Genomic DNA, 23,223 nt, shown 5'->3' with positions numbered 1-23,223 from the left:
GAGTATGGGGAATGTAGCCTTGTGTTCATCACAGGCATTTAGTTCACAAAATAAAGCCACAGATGACTAGAGCTGGTGAGAATTTGCAGGTTGTTCTCTCCAATTTGAATAATAAGATATACAGAATGCACTACAAAGTGATTTTGAAATGTAAAGCAATAATGTTCCCTTTGAAGGGCTGATATCAAGTGCTAAATGATATATCAATTGGATGCAAAACCAAATCCCAACCCTGCAAACATTATACAAAAACAGTTTCTTTGAAGTCAATGGGACTAATTACAAATGTAAAATAGAGCCTGGTAGTATGGCACTCTTGTTAACTGGAGTTTAATTTCATGAATTTAATAAAAAATAGATTAAAGTTCTCATAACAACTCTAGCTTGGCATCACACCGACAAAACACAATTCCTGCCCGCCTCAGACATCTGTGAGTCTCCAGCATCCAAATCCCTCAGGACTGTGTTTAACTTTGCACTGCAGGGCTTTACAATTCTCATCTCATAGATGATGGGGGCGCTGACTAGGAAAGGGTTGTGCTCAGTATTACAGCCTGACTGTTCACTGTTATAAAACCCAACTTTCAGGAAGATAAGAGGCAGCTCCAAAGGGCAGTTGGACACATCCATTGTTTGCTGTCTATTTTGAGATAGAGTAGGCGAGCTGAGCGTTGACAGGCAATGGCCTCGTGCTCAGATAACTTCTTCTCATGTGAAATAAATAAGTTAATAGTTAGAAATGGGGAGTTCTGAGCCTGATTTGGATTTATGGTTTGGCCCCAGTGGCTGCTGTAAAGGTATTCTTGGTTCTCATTTGCACACAAGGCAAGAAAATTAGGTCTGCCCTGTAAAAATGGAAGAAAAGGCAAGTATGTTGCTCATTAGGGGAATGTGAGTCCCAGCTATCAAGGTTACACCGAGGCAGCTATTGCAATGTTCAGTTTTATCATATTCAGGCTTATCTGTCCTCAGACCACTGAGATTAGATTTGATCTCTCAGGTTACCTATGGGTAAAGATACCTTACTGTATCTTTAGATGAACCAATGCCATGCACACAGATATCCTCATAGCAATCTTAGAAGCATTGATTACCCTCAGGTGACAATTGCTTAGAGGGATCTCTGGGCGCAAAGCATTGTTTTTATCTAGCATGTGTTCCCTATCACTGCAATTTTGTCAATATTTTCATATTGCAGCAGTTCTGGGTCCTAGGGATGGTGGATGCGCCGCTCTGTTACACTAAAAGCAGTAATCTCTTGTTGGTTTTAGAAGTGATTGTAGGTTTTATCTCCGTAGGCTGAGTCTCTGATACCCTCTGTGCCATAACAAATTATAAATGAAAACCATTTCTGTTTCCTCCAGCTCACAGGCTGTAATCTTTAGCATCTCTGAGTTTCCGGAGATGTGCTAATGGTACATAATCAACACTCAGAGCCTGATAAAGGCATGTATCAGCATAAATCAGGACTCAAAAGCCAACCCCTAATGGACTTGCTGAGGAGCTGTGTAAGTGCACAGAGCACTCTGTGCACAAATGCCTTCTGATGTAATGCGAGGGAATAAGAATTCATAAAAAAAGGATCCTCTTTATGCATCTCTGGCTGTACCTTTTGGGTGCCAACCTAACCATCTGATGACAGATACAATTCTGGTTAGACCTTTGCCTCACTTTCTTCAGCTTCTCCTGAAAGAAAATCAGTGGATGTTTTTATTGTAGTTATTTTTGTTTCACTATTTTGTTTCACAGACTGTCTTGACTCATACTTTCTTTTCAGCTGGATCATTAACAGTGACATTAAGTAGCACCAGACCCGTTGGTGTCAGTGTGAACATTTTTCTCAGCGATGCCTGGGCTCTGAAACTGCTCTGCCAGGGATTGGTGAAGCAGCTGAGAATCTCTACAGGACAAATTCTAATGCTTCTTTTTTAAATAACCCTGGGCTGGGCTCCCAAGACAAGCACTGCAAAAAGAGAAAAATGTTACTGCTTTGAGGACAAACAACACTTGCAATAGCATGCAGATCCTGCTGCCACATAGAGGATATAATTGCAAATAATATCCTCAGGTAAGATCATATATTCAGATTCAGATTTAGACCCCTGGTCCAGCATCCTCCAGGAGAAGGAGTCATTTCAATAGACATCTATTCTAGAGGTGACTACAGAGCCTTTGAGACACTTGGATGGCAATCCAGCCACCAAGCACAGCTGAAACTAGGCCACTACTGATGTATCTTGCATATACAGATCTCCCACCTACTCACCTGTCTACTCTGCTCAGCTCTCCTTCTCCACAGAGAGGTTGAAGCTGGGCAGAAGGGGGAGATGGCCCTGTTCATCAGAGGCCTGCTGGGTTTTCTCCTCTCTGACACCTGATAAACGCCCACCCCATGGCTGTGCCAGATCACATGTGCAATAGTTTTGCTGTTTAAGCTCCTGTCACCAGATTTCCTTGTAAAACTCTCTTTTCAGAGAAACAGAGGCAATCCTCGCTGCTCCTAGAGCGGCTGCTGATGTGGAGGGGATGAAGGACAGAGCAGTCAGTCAGGCTTACGCAGGAAAAGCACCACCTTTAATCACATTTCATTACAACTGGAGGGCTAGAGATGCTGAAAGCTCTCTCATGATGTGGGAATTAAAGGGCCAGGCAGGGGCTTTGTGCACTGCTGTGGTGTGGCTACAACCAAGGGAACCTCAGAGCAATGAACTGTCTGCTAAAAACTGAGGCTGTGAGCTTGGAAAGTGAAGGGGGGTTAAATTACACAATATGCAGTAAAAATGCTACTATTTAGACTGTGGCATTTTTGAAATTGCACTTACTAAAGGCCCCATTTGAACCAGTCTCCCCGTTTTAGATGTGGTAAGAGGTGGGACTCTCCAGGAGATCATTTTCCAGAGCTGCAGTTTTGGACAGAGTACCTGTCCCATCTCTGCAGCCATTCATTATGAAGGAAAGCCCACCTCACACTGTCTGGGAAGGCTGTGATTACACCTGTACTCAAACTTCTCTCTTTCCTGGACTTAGCCCATTTTCCTGGCACTGGGACTCTTGTGCTTTCAGGACCAAAGTGGGGTCTAAGACCCACCGGGTGGTCCAGCAACTTAGTCCAGGTTACAAATCTGTGCTGGGATAGGAGCCTGTGTGGTGGGTCCCAGGAGTGCTGTGGGGGAGGTGGGGATGTGGATGATGCCTTACAGCTCAGTAGGAGGTTGGAGTACGTGTTTCCAAACAAACAGGCCTGAAGCATTGGCCTTGGCAGTTTTAGCAGCGGGAGGAGTAGAGGACAAGGACCTTGGACAGGCTACCATGCCCTGTTTCATTGCCAGAGCTTGTGAGGATGGAGAAGGAGAAGGTGTGAAAACATAAGGTCCACTGTACAAGGGCTGCTTTCCCCTTTGCAGTGGGAAAAGCCAGCACCACAAGTCACCTTCTTGTCTCATGTAATTTGCCTCTCTGTAGTGACAGCTTTGAGTAGTTTGGCTTTCCCAGGAGGAGACATTACTCTCATCAGGTTTGCAGCCTTTCTTTTGGGAGACTCAATATCACTCTGTGCCTTGTAGGGCAGGCATGTGCCTGACTTACCCCACAGCGTGGCTCCTGTGCCAAAATCAGGTCTGACTGCGTGCTCTGGAAGGGAATTCACGCACACTGGCCGGCCCAATGCTGTCATACTCTCCCAGAGGTTCGCCTGTTTGAGGGAGAGCATGTGAGACACATGGAAAGCAGGTGGTCTGCAGTACAGATGTGGTGAATTGAAAACCAGGCTGTAGCTGCTACAGTGCTGAAGTCTTTTCTGTGTGGTAGGGGAGGTTGTTTTACTTATCTTCATTTTCCTATTTATGTCAGAAGCCTCTTTTTTCCCCCTTTGCTTTTTCCTATTGCAATTCATTTATTCTAAAACCTCAAGAATAAATCCTCAAGGAAGAGGAAATGATTTTTTTTTTTCTATTGCTGAATTGTTGATATACCCTGTCAGGTTCTATGCTCTTTGCTGGTAATGTTACATTTGAGACCAGAAATCCCCTCGAGGTTCAAAGTCATTCTGGCCCAGCAGCATGCAGCAGCCCAGAACACAAAGGGCTATAATGGAAAGGGAAGCAATTTGTGTGTCTGTGTTTTCAGACCTCATACACTCAGAGGCTTATAATGTCCAAAGGGTAGATCAAGATAATTAAATACCAATGAGCAGAGAGAGATGAGCCCTGCACAAGTCAGTTTGCTGCATAACACAGTACAAACTACCAGGAGCTTTTGTAAATGCATTGAAAATACACAATGAAAATGAAAATAGAAAGAATTCAGCTTTTTTCCTTGTGCCGAGTATTACTTAAACTCACACCTCTCTTAAGCACATCTTTGATTAAATCTTTATCCAGCCTGATCTTCCTGTGATAATCTTAAAACCCCCGGTAAAGTAACTTCATACATGGCAGCCCAGGTTATGCCAAGTTCAGAGGTTTCTGTACAGCAAAAATCTATTAATCAAGCTTTTTGAGTATTTATTTTGTTCCTGTTGATTTTTCCCCCCCTCACCCTGGCAAACCAGAGCTTTGCTATCAGAATTGTGTGTACTACACCCATGATGGTCAGTAGGCGCTCAGGGTTTGTATCCAAGGCTTGCAATTGGACCTCTAGTTTCCCACCCAATATTATGAGGAGATGAACAGAGCTGATCGTATTGCATGAGGACTGTACAGGAACCAGTGAAATAAAGTCCTGGGTTGAGATACAGTGTGGATCCCTAAAGCAAAAAGCTTTCTTTTCTTTATTTATATACTTGCAATCATAGAATCATTAAGGTTGGCAAAGACCTCCAAGATTTTTAAGTCCAACCTTTGACCGATCAATCACCCTGTCAACCAGACCATGGTACTAAGTGCCATGTCCAGCCTTTCCTTAAACACCTCCAGGAATTCTGACTCCACCCCTCCCTGGGCAGCTTGTTTCAATACTTGACAACCCTTTCTATGAAGAAATTCTTCCTGATGTCCAACCTCAACCTACCCTGACACAGCTTGAGGCCATTTCCTCTTGTCCTGTCCCTTGTTCCCTGGGAGAAGAGCCCAACCACCCACCTGGCTCCACCCTTCTGTCAGGGAGTTGTAAAGTGAGAAGGTCCCTCCTGAGCCTTCTTTTTTCCAGGCTGGACACCTCCAGCTCCTTCAGCTACTCCTCATGTGCCTCACTCTCCAGACCCTTCCCCAGCTCCATTGCTCTTCTCTGGACAAACTGCAGCACCTCAACGTCTCTCCTGCTCTGAGGGGCCCAAAACCAAACCCAGGATTTGAGATGCAGCCTCACCACTGCCAAGCAGAGAGAGACAGTCACTTCCCTGGTCCTGCTGGCCACACTGTTTTTGATAAAGGGCTGGGTGCCACTGGCCTTCTTGGCCATGTGGGCACACTGCTGGCTCCTGCTTGTCCCTGTTTCTATTCAATAAGCAGAGCGTACAGTCCACACTCTTTCTTCTTTTACTGTAGCAACACTGTCTGCGTTAATGCCAGCAGCCCTCAGACCATGATAACCTTTTTGGTCTGCAGAAATGAATCATTCCTGGCTGGTGTGCACACATTCTGGTGATGCGGCATTATCAGAAGACCTTTGTGAGTGCATATTGTTCACACAAGCAAAGCTCTCAGGGGCTCAGAGCTCCCACAGGCCTTCTCCTGAGCACTTCAGTCCATTGCCCACTTGCACAAATAAAATCACAGGGAGCCCCAGAGAGGGATGGACACAAAAGAAAACTAGAAAATCTGATCAAGGATGTGTATTCAGATCTATGGGATGACATATTTTTGAAAGCATATGGTATTGTGTATTATTAACATCATTAATAGGAACTTTGAAGTCATCGGGATCTTGCCAGAATCATAATCAGATGCATGATGTGGTACATGTAAAGGGGGAGCCATGAATTAGGATAATTAATCTCTTTTTCTCATGAGGTTAGCCCTAGGTATGGGATTTGGCAATACAAACATGGTGACTAAAACCACTGCAACTGATCTGCAGCAAATATGTCCTACCTTGAAATAAAGAAAATTCAATGAGCCTGGGTTTATGCTTCATTTTAAGGGTGGCACAGGTTGCCCAGAGAAACTGTGGCTGCCCCATCCCTGGAAGTGTCCAGGGCCAAGTTGGACAGGGCTTGGAGCAACCTGGGATAGTGGAAGGTGTCCCTGCCCATGGCAGGGGGGTTGGAACTAAGTGGTCTTTAAGGTCCCTTCCAACTCAAACCATTCTTTGTTGAGCTTTTCAGTGTTAGTTTTACTGTTGGACTCAGTGATGTTAAGGGTCTTTTCCAATGTAAATGATTCTATAATTCTGTATAAGGGAAGCTGTGCACACTGAAGGGGAATATTTTCACCATCGATTCCCAAATATGTTAAATAATGTGCTTTATGTGTGAGCTAAAGGAGAGTCAGAATTCACAATGAGGAGTTCAGTGCAGCTGCATGGGTCAGGCAGTTTTTTCCATAGTGGTATCCTAGATCAAATAACCTTAAAACTATTATCAAAGATATGTTTTCTGGATATCTCTGGTGTTTTTGGAACATGGATTACCTGGAATCAACTCACAAGTAAAGCTGAATTTGATAGACTGTGTTGTGTGACACCTATCTCTGTAATTGTTTTAACAAAGCAGTAGGTAAATAGGAGATTTTCTGGTAATCAGAGAATCATTTACATTGAAAAAGACCTTTAAGATCAATTAGTCCACCTGCTAATGAAACAGTGCCAACCCCATCACTAAACCATGTTCCTAAGTGCCACATCTACACATCTTTTACATCTCTCTGGGGATGGTGACTCAATCACTTCCCTCAGCAGCCTGTTCCAATGCTGGCCACCCATTCCATGAAGAATTTTCCCCTAATATCCAATCTGAACCTCGCCTGGTGCCACTGGAGACCATTTCCTTTTGTCTTCTCACTGTTACCTGGGAGAAGAAACTGACTCCGACGTGGCTCCACCCTCCTTTCAGGGAGTTGTAGAGAGTGAGAAGGTCCCCCCTGAGCCTCCTTTTCCTCAGGCTGAGCCCCTGCAGCTTCCTCAGCTGCTCCTCACAAGCCTTGTGCTCCTTCACTTTCTATTGCCATCTTCCCCCTGTGGATATCCATTTCCAGCCAAGTGGTTTGAAACAGGTTTTTTTGGTCTGACCCCAATGGTCTTGCATGCTGTGTTAAAGCATATGTTGCTCTGAAAGTAAAATTACCTATATAATAATGCTGATTTTTAAAGAGGGCACAAAACACAGAAAAGGGAGAAGTGGGTTTAATGTTGTTGTTTTCCAATAATTAATGCTAGGAAGATTAAGAAGGCAGTTATTGGTCGTTAGACCCACACTATCCTTTGTGATGTACCTCAAATACTATAACTTACCAACCTATGCTTCTGAATATACTCCTGACACACTTCTGAAGGGATTTTTCATGACAATATAGAAAAAAAAAATCACGTGATTTCCCCTTATCTTTCTTGTTTCAGCCTACAGTATGTCCACAATAGAATTGTACCCTGCAACTCAAGCACAATAATGTCCTAGTCTCTAAAATCATCCTTGCCACTTAGAGCTTGAGACAACAAAGTTTATCTGAATTCACAGCATTCACTTCACTTCTAATGCCTGGAAAAAGGGGAAACATAAAGTTTTCAAACCCAGGCATAAGCTTGCTGGAGCTGTAGAGGGTCTGATGCCTGACTAGGGGTGCTGTGACATAAAGATCACAGTTGGAGATCTGCTGCTGCAACGAGCAGCTGGGAACGATGTCTGGCTGGGGCAATTACTCTCCACTTTGTAGCTTGACCTGTTCCATGACATGAGAGAGGTCCTTCTACAAGGCAGAGTTCATTTCTTTGACCTGTCCATGCCAGAGCTCTGTGCAATGCAGGAATGATCCCTTACCATTTACCTGAGTCCATTTTCCCATGTGTAAAAGGATGGCAAGGGAACTTGTTCCAAGTTCACCTCAGGAGTGGCACAGATCCTGCCCTGTGCTTTCACCCTTTCTGTATCTCATGCTGCTGCTCTCACTAACAGCCTGACATTTCCCATCGCCTCGGTGAGCACGCATTTCCTCCGTGAGAGAGTAAGCAAATACAATGGCACAACAGAAAAAAAAAAAGGCAAGGGGGAGAGAAAAAAAAAAAAAAAAGGCACGCAGGCACCTGCTGTGAGTTTATTTTGACAAGTGTCATTTAGATGCAATAAGCTGTGATCTTGTCTCCGGCGGGGCTGCAGAGATGAGCCAACAGCGTAAACAAACCCAGGAGCAGAGCGCGGCTTCTCTCGCTGGGCCAGGGGCTGGCCGAGACGGGGAGGAAGGGGCAGGAATGGGGTGACTGTAGGGTGCGTTTCGCTGAGGGCTCTGTGCCCTCTCCACCGAGCCCGGCGGCGCAGGAGGAGCCGGCGGCTCTCCCGGCGGGCGCGTTGCCGTGCCCGGCTGCGGCGCCTGCGGGATGCTCTGGAGCGGAGGGATGCGGAGGAGGGGGATGCGCGCCGAGAGGGGGGCGGCGGGAGAGGAGAGGGAGGCGTGTGCCCGCCTGGAAGGGGGGCATTTCTCCCCTTATCCACACAAGCCGATGCCTACCCTGCCGAAGCAGTTAAACGGGGGAGAGCAGCAGCCCGGCTGGCAGATTCCTGCCCTGTGATATGCCAGCCACAGGGTGACGCAAGGGCTGGAAGGCTCCAACTAACAAGCCATTTTCACCTGCGTAATAAGCGCTAGTGGAGATACAGCAACAGCAGCAGCAGCAGCGGCGGCGGCTCCCGGTCCCCGCAGCCGGCCAGACTCCAGCGCGGCCGCAGCACCGTCCAGCCCGGCGGCCACCGCAGCTCCTTCGGTGGCTCCCGCTGCATCCCGAGAGCCGGAGATCAGCGGCCGCCTTGCAGGCAGCATGTCAGCCCCGCCGGACCCCCAGGACCTGCTGCTGGCGGGCACTGGGGTGCACTGGGCTGCGGACGGGGCGGACCAGTATGCGACTGGGGCTCCGCTGCGGGATGGAGAGGGGGCTCAGCAGCGGGAACAGCTGGTTTTTGGCTCCGCCAAGGAACACCCGCCCGTTACCATGGCGACTGCATCCCCAGGTAAAAGGCGAGGGGTACCCAGAGATGCTCAACAAAGGGGCCCTGGCGATAGCATCTCTTGGTTGTCTCGTTCCTGTCCCTTCCTCTGTTCTTCTCCCAGCCTGCCTGGTTGGGAACATTACTCAAGGAGTTAGTGAGAGCATGTAGGAAAACAGAAAATAGCGAGGAATTGCGGCCTTTGCAAATAGTTATTTTTTGCTGATGTGGGGGAGGGGGGCATGCAGGAGCCAGCCAAGTTCCCTGAAGCTCTTTGCAGTTTGTGAGGCACAGGACACCCAGATTTCAGTCAAATGTTGGAGGGCATTTGATTTCGCTTGACTTGATGTGGCTCTGTCCTCATTTGTCGTACACCTGTTCACATCTGGAGTGACAGATCCCAGCGGAGTTACTTCAGCCCTTCCCCCTGCACCTGGAATTCCTGCGTGGCCTCTTGTGTTATTTCAGCATGCAGCTTTTAATGGAGAGAGCCTATTCTGAAGTGTTTGTACATTTTCTGCATGCTTTTGAGACTTGTTCATTTAATTGTGGACTTTCTGGTTGCTGTGTTTTCCTCCTTTAGGCTTTTGAGGTGTGTTTGGCTTCAGTTGCATTTAGCTGAGGGTCTGCAGGTTCACTGATTTTCAGTTTGATTTTGGGAAGTGCTTTGATATTTTGATAGGTGAATTTGATATTTTGATAGGTGTATTGATAGCAGGTGTACATCTACTAATGAACATGAGAAGGCTTCAACTTTGTGTAGCTCCTGGTAGAAATGCTTGGGGGAAAATGACTCTATTTCCTTCTTGGTGACACTTTCTTACTTTCTTTCCCATTGCTGCCTGTCAGAGAACCCAAATAGCCAAATAACCCAGCCCTGAGGGAGCTGATGCATCCCATCTAGATTCCTCTTCACTGGGAAGTAGATGTTTCCATTATACACCCTGAAGCATTAAACTTGTCTTGAGTAAGTTGAGGGTCAGGGCTTGGGACGGGAATCGATCTCTGTTATGCAATAGCTGCAGGAGCATTAGGAACTGCGTTTTTGGGCTGAGCCCCTTCTAATCCCCTCAGTCAATCAGCACAAAGAGTAGCTGGCCAGAAACAGCACAGTCTGAGTGTCTACATGTGCCATTCTGCTGATGCCCATCTGTGTGGCTTTCCAGGGTCTGAGTGTGCATCGGTGCATGTGTGTGCTCTCAACATGGATGTTTCCCCTGGTGCTTTTCTATCTGCTTGATGCGACTGATTCGGGCAGTAAAATGGGATCTAACGCCCATCGGCTGATGTGGGAAATGTTTTGCTGTTTTGTAGCTTTGGGCAGGCAGCTAATCTGCTGATGTGCTGCTCATTCACTGAGCTGAGTGTTAGGTTGTGAAACGTGACTTTCTACTGGAGAGAGGCGGATGGCTGGCAATGTGAGGCTGTTTGAGAGCGTGCAAAGAGGGGCAGGACTGGGGGCTCCAGGTAGGGTTGCCTAAACAGTATAATGACACAAAGAAGGGGGAAAAGGATCCTGTGAGATTTTTCTGTTCGCTGATGGATGAAAATATGGCCATGCTGAATCTTAGCATACAGAACAAAGAGGGGTGGTCTCTCAAATTGTGTAGATCCCCATTAAATGGAATCACTGTGGTATCAGAAAACGCTTGCATTTAATGAAGTCTTCTTCAGGCTTAACCTGATCTGTAGATCAGCACTTATAAAATGCAGATTAGACAGGCAGAAAGAAAGAGAAGAAGAAGAAAAAAAGAAAAAGAAAGAGAGTAAGAAGAAAGAAAAGAGAAAGGAAAAGAGAAGCAAAGAAGATTTCCAGCTTTTGCAAACCTCTGCAAAGGGGGTTTAGACGTGTTTGTTTGCATGTGCCAAACTGTGGCAAGGTGGAGGTAAAGTGAGAGATACAGACCTTTATTGGTGTTTGCTGGCCGTGGGTTGTCAGACCATCAAATTAGCGATATCATAAGAGTAGTAATGTGCTTTAAACATTTCCCATTTTGTTCTCCCTGTTCAATAAAGGACTGCTGTGTGGCTGTGTGCGTGTCTAGCCAACCATGGCAGACAGAGCAGCATCCCCACCAGTGCAGTCCTGCGCACGCAGGCTCTGTCTCTGTTTGTGGCTGCAGCATCTGTATTTCTGTTCCACACCACCCAGAGACCTACAGCTCCTGCTCCCTTCACCCAGGGGAAGTAAATAATTTTCCTGTTCTCTCTGTGTGACTAAGTATTCATAAGTTGCTGAATAAGAAGGCTGTAATATTGCTGAACACCTAAAACTGTCGAGTTTTTCAGAAAACTCTCTAATTCTCCTGCTTGGAAAGGGATTCCTGCCTGTTCCTAAGCTGTAGGAATGGACCCAGCAGGAGATACCCAACTTCATCTTTCTGCAACACTGACACAGACTGCCATAAACTCGAGCACTCCTTGTACGATGGGCCATCTGGGGACACTTAAGACAAGGAGCAATCCATCCAAACAAGAGTGAGCTGGACAGAATGCTTTTAAGGTAGCTTCCCAGCACATCCCATATCTTCCTCCACACACCTGTCAGACCAGTCTTATTTTGCAAAAAACATGGTTATGCTCTCTGAGGCAAGAGCAGGGTTTGGAGTCTCAGAGATTCTCCCAGCATGAAAATAACTGAAAGTAAATGGTGGGAATTTATCACAGGTTGTACAGAAATTTTCTTATACAACCTAAAAATTTGCAAACTTTCCCTGATCTTCCCTTTTGTTTTAAACTTGAAAACCAGCCAGGGATTGTTGAAAGGTTCAGGAATATTTTCAAGCTGGCTGTGGGCCCAGCTTTGAGCCAAGCTGGCTTTGTGTCAAAACCTTGTGAGTGGTTTCTGAATGATGAAAAGCAATGGATTTCACTCCCCATTCTTTGGATCAACCAAAATCGGCAATGACTGAGAGTGCAGGAAAAAATTCCCATGAAGAGTGGAAAGCTCAGAGGTTTGTCAAGCAAAGTCAGGGCAATGAGAAGCTGCACTGGCTTCTTGTCCTGCAGAGTTCCAATGAAGATAATTCCAGTAGCTTCTGGGCAGGGACAAAGCTGTTTCTCTTGCTCTCACACTTGGCCCCTGGATTTTGATGAAAATGTTTGTCTCCCTCAAATGCGGAGTTTTTCTCCTCCCCAAAAATTAATTTGGTTCAGGGTGAGAGGAGATTGCAGGGAGCTCTTGCAAGGACTGGTGAGTGAAGTGGTCCTGAAAGGCTGGTGAGCAGTTGTATGATGGTGAAGAGAGCCCCATGCCACCCAACACACCATCTGGTCATAGATTCTGTTATTTAATTTTTATACATCAACAGTGATTAAAATCCCTTGACAAGAATTATTTTCAAAAATATTGCACAGGCTACCAGGCAGTCCCCAGGATAAATACATATGGTTTCCTCCAGAGAAGTGGCAAAATGTAAGAACAGACTGTACCTCAGTGGTGAAAGGTGTGCTTAGGAAAAAAAAGAGTGGGAATAGGGCAGAAAGACATAAAAACTATGATCCCTGTGGAAGGATCTGGGAAGTTGGGGGCAGCCTTGTGCATTGGTGAGTGTCTTTAAGGTGATTTAGGCAGTGGTGTTATGTCCCTACATTCATGTAGGTGAGATTGAGATTGCTGCCAGTGAACCCTGCCTGCTGACACTCACTCCAGGGTGCTCTTTGCCTTCAGACAGGCTGTAGCAGTCAGGACATCCCTGACAATCCTGGCTTGTTTCCAGCTGCCTCCAAAGACAGCTCAAGTGTTGGAGTCCAGCTGCCCAAGGGAGAGGTGGCCATTGGCACAGGGGATGGCATTAATAACTGGGACACTTCTACAGGGACACAATGGAATGGCAAATATGGCCAAGGGGAACCCTCCTGGAACAGCAGCCAGATCCCCTGGGGTGCCTCAGTGGCACAAAAGGCCTGTGCTTATGGGACTGAACAGCATCCATGGGGTATGTGCCAGTGAGGAGAGGTGGGAAGGAGGGACTGGAAGCTGCTTGGATGAGGGAAATGAGTCGAGAAACAGACCCTTCCTGCTGAGGAGCAGTGAGATACCAGATCCCCAGAGTGTTTAATTCCCTGATGGATGTAAATACAGCACCCAAGACTATGAGTGGACTTGGCTCTTGCTGCTCCATAGCAAGGACATAATCTCTAAGCTCAGTGCTTTTAGTAAGACATCTTTTTAATTCTCATTCTTTGTAGAAGCTGAGTTTGAAGGCATGTGCTGTGTAGCTGCATGCTCTCACCATGAGCTAACCCACCAACCCCCTGCCCACAGGGGACTGCACTGAGGTGCTCCTGGCAAAAGCCTGTGTTTGTACTGATAACACAATCACCTGTAAATATCAGTTTATTGTTTCTCTCCTGTTACTGGAGAGGGTGAGTTACTGACACCTTTACACCTCAGCATAAAAGAGGTTTTTGATGGTTTTGAGGCAGATGAGAGTTCAGTGGTTCACCTGGGTGGAGAGAAGGGGGTATGAACATGCATGTCTGCACTGCCTGGGTTTGGCACTGACACTTTTTGGGATGTCAAATCATGAACAAACAGCAGGTTCCCCAAGGCAACTGGCTCTTCGTGGCCTTCCCATCCCTTTCCAGGTACTGCTTTATCAAGAGCTCCACTCCCTGAGCATCCATGGCAATGTGCTGCTCAAGGCCACTCATGCACTGCAAAGGCCACAATCCAAACCCTGATTTTTTCATGTTGCTGTAGAAAGTCTTGATCTGGTGGATTCACTGACCTAAGCATGTCACAGGGGAGCCTCAGCAGGTGTTTGGAAATATATCCTCAGCTGCTAGGCAATCTTGCTCAGATTTAGCCAACTGAGGCCAGATTTAGTCTCACTTTGGAAGAGTATCTACTCAAGCCAACTTTATTACTGACATTTTAGTGCTTTCTGATTTAGGGAATTGAATTTATTTTTTTCCCTGTTCCCTGGATTAGTCACTCAGAACTTCTGATCTACTGGTTATGAGTGAAGGTGACAGAGATTGTTTGATGGAGGCTCTTTGCATTCCCCAGGGCTTTGTAAGTGCAAGCAGATTTCGCAGAAAGAGACAGGAACATAGCGGATTTTTCTTGGATCTTTCTGCTTTTGTAATCCTCATGAAGCTTGACAAGGTGGCCAAAGCCCACAGTCAGCCATTAAAAAAAAAATCCCATTGAAATACCATCCTTTATTCCCACTTGAGTAAAATAGGAGCAATAGCTCCTATTGGGCTCCTCCAGCAAGTGCTCTGCATCTGAGGGTGCTCTCAGAGGTGTATAAAAACTCCTGGTTTAAAATCTGTGCAGCAATGTAATTCTCAACTCCATACAGATCAAAATGCAGCTGTTTTTGCCCTGTCCCCCACAGGAGAATGTAGGTAGCTCCATCCCTGCTTTGGTTTCCACACTTCCACACTTCCACTCTTCAGCCTTCAGGGCTGCAAATAGGTTGATGATGATGATGAGGCAGATGAAAGAGCAAAGTAGTACCAGGGAGGGTGACTCACCTGCCTTATTTTAATCTTCATCACTCAGTAATGAAATGTTTTATTTATAGGCAAGGAGCTGAGGAGGACAGGTTGGGGAGGAGGAGGAGAACGGCTTGGAGGGGAGAGGCTTTGGATGTCCCAGTTGCGGCAAGCACTGGGTTTGGCATTTTGCAGTATTTTCTGGGCTGTGAATCTCCCCTGGGCTGGGTAGTTCATTATATCTCACTGGTCTAAGGGTCCTGGGAGGCACATCTGCCTCCTTTTTTCTGCTGCTCTGGAAAGGCCATTCAATGACACGTTTTATACCTTATTTTTCCCCCCAAAGCTGTAGAGTGCAGTACATTTACACTCAGCATGTGCTCTCTATCTGTCTGTGGATGGTGATCCCAGCAACTGTGTGTTGCCTCTGTCTCAGCCCTCCTGGAAAAGTTTGGGCAGATCCCACAGGTCTGTTTATCATGTCCTCAGAGACTGTCCCACAAAAGGACGCCGGCCCAGCTGTGTGACCTGCATTGGCCTGTGATGCTCAGGACTAGTGTTAGGCTCTGCTTTAAGCCCCGAGACCTGATTTGGCCCCAAGACCTAATTATTTTGTGCACCTGTGTTTTAGCTCAAAATTCCTGAAATACCCAAGGAGTTGTGCCACAGGTCCACATTGTCAACAGGGAATGGAGACTTTTAAATGGGTGACTTCTTAGGAATTTGCCTCACTTTCCCTCCTGACTAGTCAGTACCTCTAAAATGGGCCAAGTACATACCAAGATTTTTCATTTTTAATATAGTACTTATGTCCTTGTGTCTGTTTTTCATGTTCTATTCTCTTACTGCCAGGTCAGGACTGCTTAAAAAATTCTGGGTGTTCTTGTTGTTGGGCTGTTTGTTGTTCTTTTGCAAAAGAATAGGCAGCCTTCATACAGCAAACCACATTTCAAGTAATAAAACATTATTTGTTATTAGTTTTCTAATTTAGGAAAAGTAAATGTATGTGCTTCTGTAGACTTGGCATGATTCAGCACTCAGGAACACACCGCACATTTAGTGTTCTTCTCTTTTTAAGACACTTCTGATTTAGGATCACTTTATTCCTCCAAGAATCCTCGTATCTCCAGTAAACAGTGAGAGTAAATTCTTGGCACTCACTTGCAAGACAAGATTTGAAATAGAGGGGACCTTAATCACCTTTTTCAGTCCTCCTTGTTTCCATCAAGTATTTAAGATCCTAATTATATGGAACATAAGCACATTCTTAACTGCTATTAAAAATTAGGATGGTCTTAAGCATATGCATAAAGGTGAGCATGTGTTTTGCTGAATTTAGGGGTAAATGAATTAGAAGATATATATCATGGATAAATTGGCTTTATTACCCATTAGACTAAACTGCTTCAGGTCACTTGTGTGTAAAATGAAGGCACCATCACTTACCTAACTCATTACAGAACTGTAAAAAAATAACATTTAAATACATTGAAAACTTAGAGTGAAAGTCACTATAATGTTGCTGTTGTTTATTTTGATCTATTGTGTGTGTCCAGGTGAGAATAAAAATTGTTGGAGATGGCAACAGCTTTCATAAGCCCGTCTCTTTCAAATATTGAGGTGCTATCTCAATATTTGTCTTTATACTTTAATATTCTTAATATCCTTTTCCATCTTTATTTAAATAACAGCTGATATAAGAGGTATTTGAATCTTTCTTTCGCTGCTGTAATGAATCGCCTGCCCTTGATACAGTCATGAGATCTTGTGTTGGAAAAGGTGCCTGGTTTTTCAGGGGTTATTTCAACGCAATTGCCATTGACAGCTGCAGCATTCCCAACACATCCTTCGAGTAGCAGTGCCTCCCATCCTGGATGCAGTGCTGCAGTGGGGTGTTTGCCTGGGTAGGGTGAGGATGGAGCAGGGCAGCATGCTCACCAAATGATGGTTTCTGCACTGGGGTGACTCTGCAGACCCTCAGAGTTATGTCATCTTGAGGCTTTGCTGTGCCATTCAGGACATGAATTATGTCTTACTCTTTGCAGCAGTGCTGAATTTATTAACTGCAGCTGATTTATTGTTGGTAAAAAGACATAGAAGGGCTTGTTAACTGCAGCCAGTAAAAAGCAAATGTATGGGCCAGCCTTGGCAGGCTGGAAATCTTCCTGCTGCCAGCCCCTGGGGATCTTGTGCTTGTCCCTGAGGGTTTTTTTCTGTGCAACTATCAGTCCATGTCTCGGGTGCACATCTGGGTGCCCCTGGGTGATCCCCGTGGCTGAGGAGGAGGAAACACAGCACAGCACCAGGGCACAGTGTCTGACCACTGCTTTGTGTCCCAAACACAGCCTGGGTGCTGTCCCTCACCCCATGGGAGCACATTCCAAAGCCCCAAACGCAGAAGTTACAGACCTGAACGGCATCCCCAGCTTTGCCTGCACTGCGCCAGTCACTGGCTGCCCGACCAGACAGCCTGAAAATCCTCACCCCTGAAAATCCTCACCCCAGGCAGTCTCTGCAGCACAGCTGTCTGGAGAAGGGCTGCAGACAGCCTGAGCCATCAGAGTTTGTGTTGATGTTCTTCTGCTGAGTCTGGCCCCCTCCACACTGTTGCCAAAAGCACTCAGGGGCATCTGTAAAAGCACTGTTGGAGAGACAGGCTGCATTTATGGGTTGTTGTGATCAACAAGGGAGTTCTGCCATTTACAGGCCTAATCCCATCCCTTAAGTAGGAGGTAGCAAGGCTGGTGCAGGGAGGATGCCCATGCACACCACTAACATCATTTTGTATGTCAGGGGCGTGGGGAGGGGGAGTCCCTCACCCCATGTAGGTCCTGGTGCACACATAACGGGCAGAGCAGCTCTGCTTGGAAGTTGCTTATCATTGGCAGGGCAGAGAGCTGGATCCAGAGCACAGCCTAAAAGTTGCTCTAAATCTGCCACCACTGTGCAAGTGTTCACTCATATTCAGGTCAGCTGCATCCCTCTCCCTGCATGAGGAACACGCACCGAGGCCATGTCCAAAGCGGGAGGTGAAAACCTGCAACCAGCAGACCTGGGGAGCAGTGTCTCATCTCTTCCCTCATCTCCTGAACAGCATTTCATAAGCTTTGTTGGGAGGGGGTAATGAGGTTTCACAGGCACTATTTCTCTGCTGACTACTGGAGCATGGAGGGGTCTGGATTCCAATCAGTCTTAATTAGGTCTTTCCCTTGATGTCCTTAATGTGGAGGCAAAAGAGATGCACTTGCTGCTCGTGTATGTAGGAAATGTTTTGCATTGCAGGATATTTTCATTCCTGTTGACTTCAGCAGTGAAGCACGAGATGCAACACACTGGAAATTAAATGTGCACTTCAGCTGAACTGGAAGCTGAACTGCTCCATGCAGGTGTAGCTATGTGATATGAGCAGCAATCATTTGTTATTTTCAGACTGATTGTAGTGAAAAGGGAAATGTCTCCTGCTGCCCCTGAGAAAAGTTATAAAAATGTGTATCCCAATTTTTTTTCATCTTCTGGCTAGCGTTCATCTCTGTCTTAGGTTATACCATGTTTGCCATTTTGATGGGTTGGGTATTTTTCCCTTTTTATTACAAAGGTTTATAGCTTGGGTAAACATCATTGACCAAATGCTCTAAACTGCAGTATTGCTGTGCACTAAACTTTAATTGAGGCAGTTGCCTTTGATGTAGGGCTGACCTAAAGCTGGGGCTGATTCCTCTCTTTTGCAGCTTTTGCAGTTCTTTAAAAAGAGTCATAATGCAGCATTTATGTAGTTGCTGATTTCTCTACTACTCTAGCAAATGATCGCTGGGTTTGAACGTAGAATTGATTTCTCAGAACCTCCTGGTTATCCTGAGAGTCTATGTTTGTAATCTGCGATTCTCAGAGCTTAATTAGTTTGCAGGAAAGGTGTTGGGCCCGAAGGTGAAGCTCCAAGATGATGAGTGAGAAGTCCCAGAGGAGTGACCTCATCTGAACACATTGTTTATGACAAAAAAGAAGGGGGTTGGATCCTCTGGGCAGTAGCTCTGCTTATGAATTTAATTAAATCCTTACAGCAAAATGGCTGTAAGTGGTATCTTTGTTTCTGGCAAGATGGGATTTCTGGAGATCCTTAGTAGTTAGTATCTAATTCTCTGTGTAAAAAGTTTCATGTGTGTTTAATGTGTGCACATTTCACACAGAACTGAAAAGTCAATCAAACAATTAATTGGTCACATGGATGGATGTGGAGTCACTGAGTAAAACCTGGTTTATTTTTTTCATGGATGAAACAGGAACTCTGACTTTGAAAATGCACACTTACCTCTGCTCCTGCCAGGAGAAAGGACTGAATTTTCTGAAATTTAAATTTGTTTAGAAACTTGTCATCAGACAAAAAAAAAAATCTTTCTGCGAGACATACACAGATTACAATAATATTAATCAAAATATATTTTCAAGTTATTCTGAAATCAACTCATATGTTTCACCTCATTTGGCTGGCACCAGTGTTTAGAAATGTATCTTGTCTACATTTGCTTTTATAGTAGGACATTTATTCCAAATACACATAAATTCCATTTTAAAAGCACTAATTCTGGCCTCGAGGTTCTTAATTCTATTTTAGAATTGCCATGTCATGTACATTTTTTCTGGTTGTTTTTTTTTTTTTTTCCCTATCCTAAAAAATACCACTGGAGATTATAGCGGATTATCTGAGCAGTTATCATAGTAAAAGCCAGTTGCCATTTTGGGAGTAATTTTTTTCTTGAAAGTCCTTTTGACATTAGCCTTTATAATCCAGTGTCTGTGTAGCAGAAGTTCAGGTCAGAGCTAAGGAGACAGGCCTGGGGATTTATGCTCTGTGAAATATATGCAATCTCCTTCCACTTTGAACGTGCTAAACAGACCATGTATAATCCCTGGAATATTTGGTAGATCTGCCAGGCCTGGAAGATGGCATTTGTAATATTTGTCTAGTTACATGTATCTTTACATGGTTGTCCATCCCTGTGCCATCCAAACTCTATTCAAAAGTAACATGACGAGGCTGAACAAAGAGTGAGAAGAAAATGTATCATTCCCAGTAGGAGATTTTAGAGTTTGGGTTTCTTTTTTTAACCCCTTCTTTCTCTCTGCTGTTGCTTTTTAATGAATCGTTCTTCTAACCTACTTTAAACTGAGCTTTCTAGCATGCTGGATGTTTTGCAGATGAATCATACTGTGCAATGCACTTATGCATATCTGCTGTGCAAGTACATTGTCAGCTTGTATTTGATAACCTACCAGCAAGCAGGACTTTTTTTTTTTTAATGGAAGCTTGGGATACTAGCATCGTTCTCCAAGTGAGAATAATGCAACCACTGTTAATAAATCAGCCCGGGTCCAAGGATGTCTCACCACTTTCACTGCATCCCTGATTAGCATTATCCTCAGAGGTATAAATTAAAGAGGAAAATATATAATCTGGGAAGCTTTCCAGCATCATCTTTTGAAAATGAGAGCTCGGTGCTTTGCTGAGATTTCTTTGGTGGAGGAATGCTAATAGCAATGCTGAAGATGTGCTCTGATTGCACCCTAAAGAGTAGGAAGATGCACAGAACAGCTTCATTTTTTTTCCCCCTTTGTCATCAAGATAATTTCTGATGTGATCTGCACTGGATGAACTGTTTCTACGCTGCTCTGTGAATTGATCCCAGAAGAGCAGCTTGAGTCGCTCCTTCTTCTACTACTTGTTCCCTTAGTCTGACATCTGCATAAAATCTGGTGCAGGTTTTCCCACTCAGCCTGCAGAGAACTGTCTGCAGCTGTCAGCAGAGAGTGGACACAGTCCCTCTGAGATACTGGCCAGAGCCTGAGCTTCTGCAACGAGGATTTTAGGAATTTCTTCCGACTGTTCCTAGGAGGTGTCATCACAGCCGGATGGTAACTCCCGACGCCCTCCCTCCCCACAAGGGAAGAAAAATGTGCTGCAGATTGTGCTGATTTGCAAAAAATATTTCACAGGGAGGGTTTGATTTTAGCAATGTTCCAGCTGTGCTAAGTGAGCAGCAAAGGGATTTTTTCAGCACATCAGCAATGTGTTGGAAATGGAAATGCCACGTTTTCCAGCACTTTCTTAGTCCTCAGTTTTCCTCTTCCCTGCCCATAACCCACTTGGGTCTTTGGCATTTACTGGAACTAGTAGTTTAGCATGACTGTTGTACTTGGAGTCTTGCTTCATAATGTCTGTGTGTTTCTGTTTCCTTTTTCTTGGCCAGCTCTCTGCCAACACCTTCCTTTGCTTTCCAAGAGTCAGTGAAAAGTGCAGAATGCAAGACTAAGCCCTTGTTCCTCAGGTTGCATTTTGGGGATGTGTAAGATAACTTTATTACTACTTTGTTGATGGGACAGCTAGTCCACAGTGGAGTGAAGAGTCTCACAAATAGTCCCCAACAGCTGCATTTGAACTAGGTCTGGTTCTGCTGAGGCCCAGGTAGTGCCAGGCTGCTCCAAAGGGGTCTCAGCTTCATGATCAGTGACTCAGTTTGTGGGGCCTCTCAGGCTGAGACTCCAAAAAGTCATTCCTCTCTTCTGAAAAAAAAAAATGTAGGGCAGCTATTTTTACTTATGTTCCTGAAGATAGTTAATATTTTTTTTTTTGCATGTTTTCACTTTAAAATTCTTATTAAGGAACCTTAGTTATGTTTTGCAAAGGCATTCACCCTTCCAGCTCAACAACACAGAGGGAATACCATGTGTCATTTGCCATCTTTTACTGACATTGCTAAATTTGCTGCAGCAAACGTATTTCAACATTTCCAAATGTTTTTCCTGTGGAGCTTTCTCTTCCACAGAAAGGTTTTCTGTTTCTCCCTGATTTGAGATGAAAAGAAAATGGAAAATAATACGAAATTTTCCCACAGGACAGAATTTTTTTTGCAATAGCTCCACTTCCAGTTAATGTCAGGAAAAACACAAACCACTGCAATCAGCAGGCTTAATTTCAACCCTGCATTTATGACTTATTCTTTGACATTGCTGCCTGAAGAGTAACAACATAAACACTCTTAGCTTGAAAATGCCCTTTAAAGCTGAGAGCTAGTGCACCAGCAAGCAGGATTTGTGAGCACCTATTTAATGCAGTCAACAGGAGTGTGACCTTGGTTCTCTGTCACTGGTGAAAATGAAATTGCCTCCTGGTCCAGCCCATCTAATGGCTGCTGAACTATAACACCGAGCAGGTTCTTCTCTCTTCATGGCAGATGACTTTGCCACTTCTGTGGTGAAGAAGACATGAAGCCAACAGTGTTTCCCAAGCCAGCAGCTGCCCAGCATCCCTGAATCTAAATAATGAGCACAGAATCATAAATCATAGAATGATTTGGGTTGGATGGAGTACTAAAGATCATCTAGTTCCAAGAGCCCTGCTGTAGGCAGGGACACCTTCTTCTAGATGAGGTTGCTCAAAGCCCCATCCAACCTGGTCTTGAACACTTCCAGGGATAGGGAGTCCACAGCTTCCCTGGACAACCTGTTCCAGTGACTTTACTATAAGAATTTTATTCCAAGATTTAATCTAATGCTGCCCTCGGTTAGTTTGAAGCCATTCCCCCTTGTCCTGTCACTCCAGGCCCTGCTGAAAAGTCCCTCTCCAGCTCTCTTTGAGCCCCTTTAGATACTGGAAGGAGCACTAAGGTCTCACTGGAGCCTCCCCTTCTCCAGGCTGACCAGCCCCAACTCTCTCAGCCTGTTTCCAAAGCAGAGGTGCTCCAGACCTGTGATCCACTTTGTGGCTCTCCTCTGGACTTGTTCCACAGGTCAGTATCATTACATAGTGCTCCCTCCTTCACTTAAAAATGTGACTTGCCTATCAAGGCCAAACAAGGGAAGTAAAGTCAGTGAAGACAGCAAATCAGACTCTTTCTTCTTAGAGTCTATACAAGACAACTTCTTTTTGAAAAGCCCTTCCCTTCTCACTTTGTGGGAGCAGGAAAGCAATGGGGCTCCTCCATGTTTAGGAAGTAGAGTCTGGAAGCCATTAGGTTCCCCTTCCCCACGCTGAACTTGGAGCTGCAGGGACAAATGCTCCCTCAGACTTGCTGTGCTGCATGTTTTCACCAGCTTTTCAGGAAAAAAAAATAGCTTATTCCACAAGTTTTCAACCAGTTTCAGACCCATTAAGCTGGATGGCAGTAACTGCCAGAGCAGGAAAGATCCAAAGTTTACCTGTAGTCTTCTGCTCCTGCCTGCACCCAGCACCAGGTGTCCCAAGCTTTTGTAGCTTTTAGAAAAAGGAAAGCCTGATGTGAGCAAAGCAGCACGATGCCTGCAGAGTTGCTTGCTCAGATTTCTGGTGACAGCTGCTCTGCTGTGCCAGGCACGAGCCCGTCTTGGAGAAGATAAGTTAGAGGAGTTGGTTTCTAACCTTATCCAACACAAAAGTTGATAGGGAAGAGGGTGTTTGCTCCTGCTGCTTGGTGAAAATGGCAGGAGAAATGAGCTACACTAAAAGTCAGTGCAGGTAGAAGGATAAAATCACATAAATTGCACAGGAGTGTCAGGCTGCGGAGGAGAAGTCCGGATGGAGGGAAAAATGAGTAGCAAGAAAAAGAATTCCAAACTCCTCTCAAGAGTTTGCATTTCTCAAGCAATGCATTTCTCATCAATTTATGAAGGGAATTAGGTAATTTGATGCTTATAGTGGTAGAATGTTAGGCTTATAAACTCTGCAGGTGCCTTTTGGT

General features: G+C 45.2%; 1 protein-coding gene across 1 annotated transcript in view; it reads left to right on the top strand.

Moving 5' to 3' along the window:
- Nucleotides 1-8,530: 8,530 nt before the first annotated feature.
- RTN1 (reticulon 1) overlaps nt 8,531-23,223 on the top strand; it is a 118,666-nt gene continuing 103,973 nt past the window's right edge. Inside the window, exon 1 of the mRNA XM_050336252.1 lies at nt 8,531-9,091. Coding sequence (XP_050192209.1) covers nt 8,902-9,091 — 190 coding nt within the window. The 5' untranslated portion in view covers nt 8,531-8,901. The remainder of the gene's footprint in view (nt 9,092-23,223) is intronic.

The sequence above is a fragment of the Myiozetetes cayanensis genome, unplaced genomic scaffold, assembly GCF_022539395.1.
Source record: "Myiozetetes cayanensis isolate MyiCay16 unplaced genomic scaffold, myiCay2020 scf6-25, whole genome shotgun sequence".
Taxonomy (NCBI): Eukaryota; Metazoa; Chordata; class Aves; order Passeriformes; family Tyrannidae; genus Myiozetetes; species Myiozetetes cayanensis.
The sequence above is the reverse complement of the archived record's forward strand: the minus strand, read 5'-3'. Positions and strand labels throughout refer to the sequence as shown.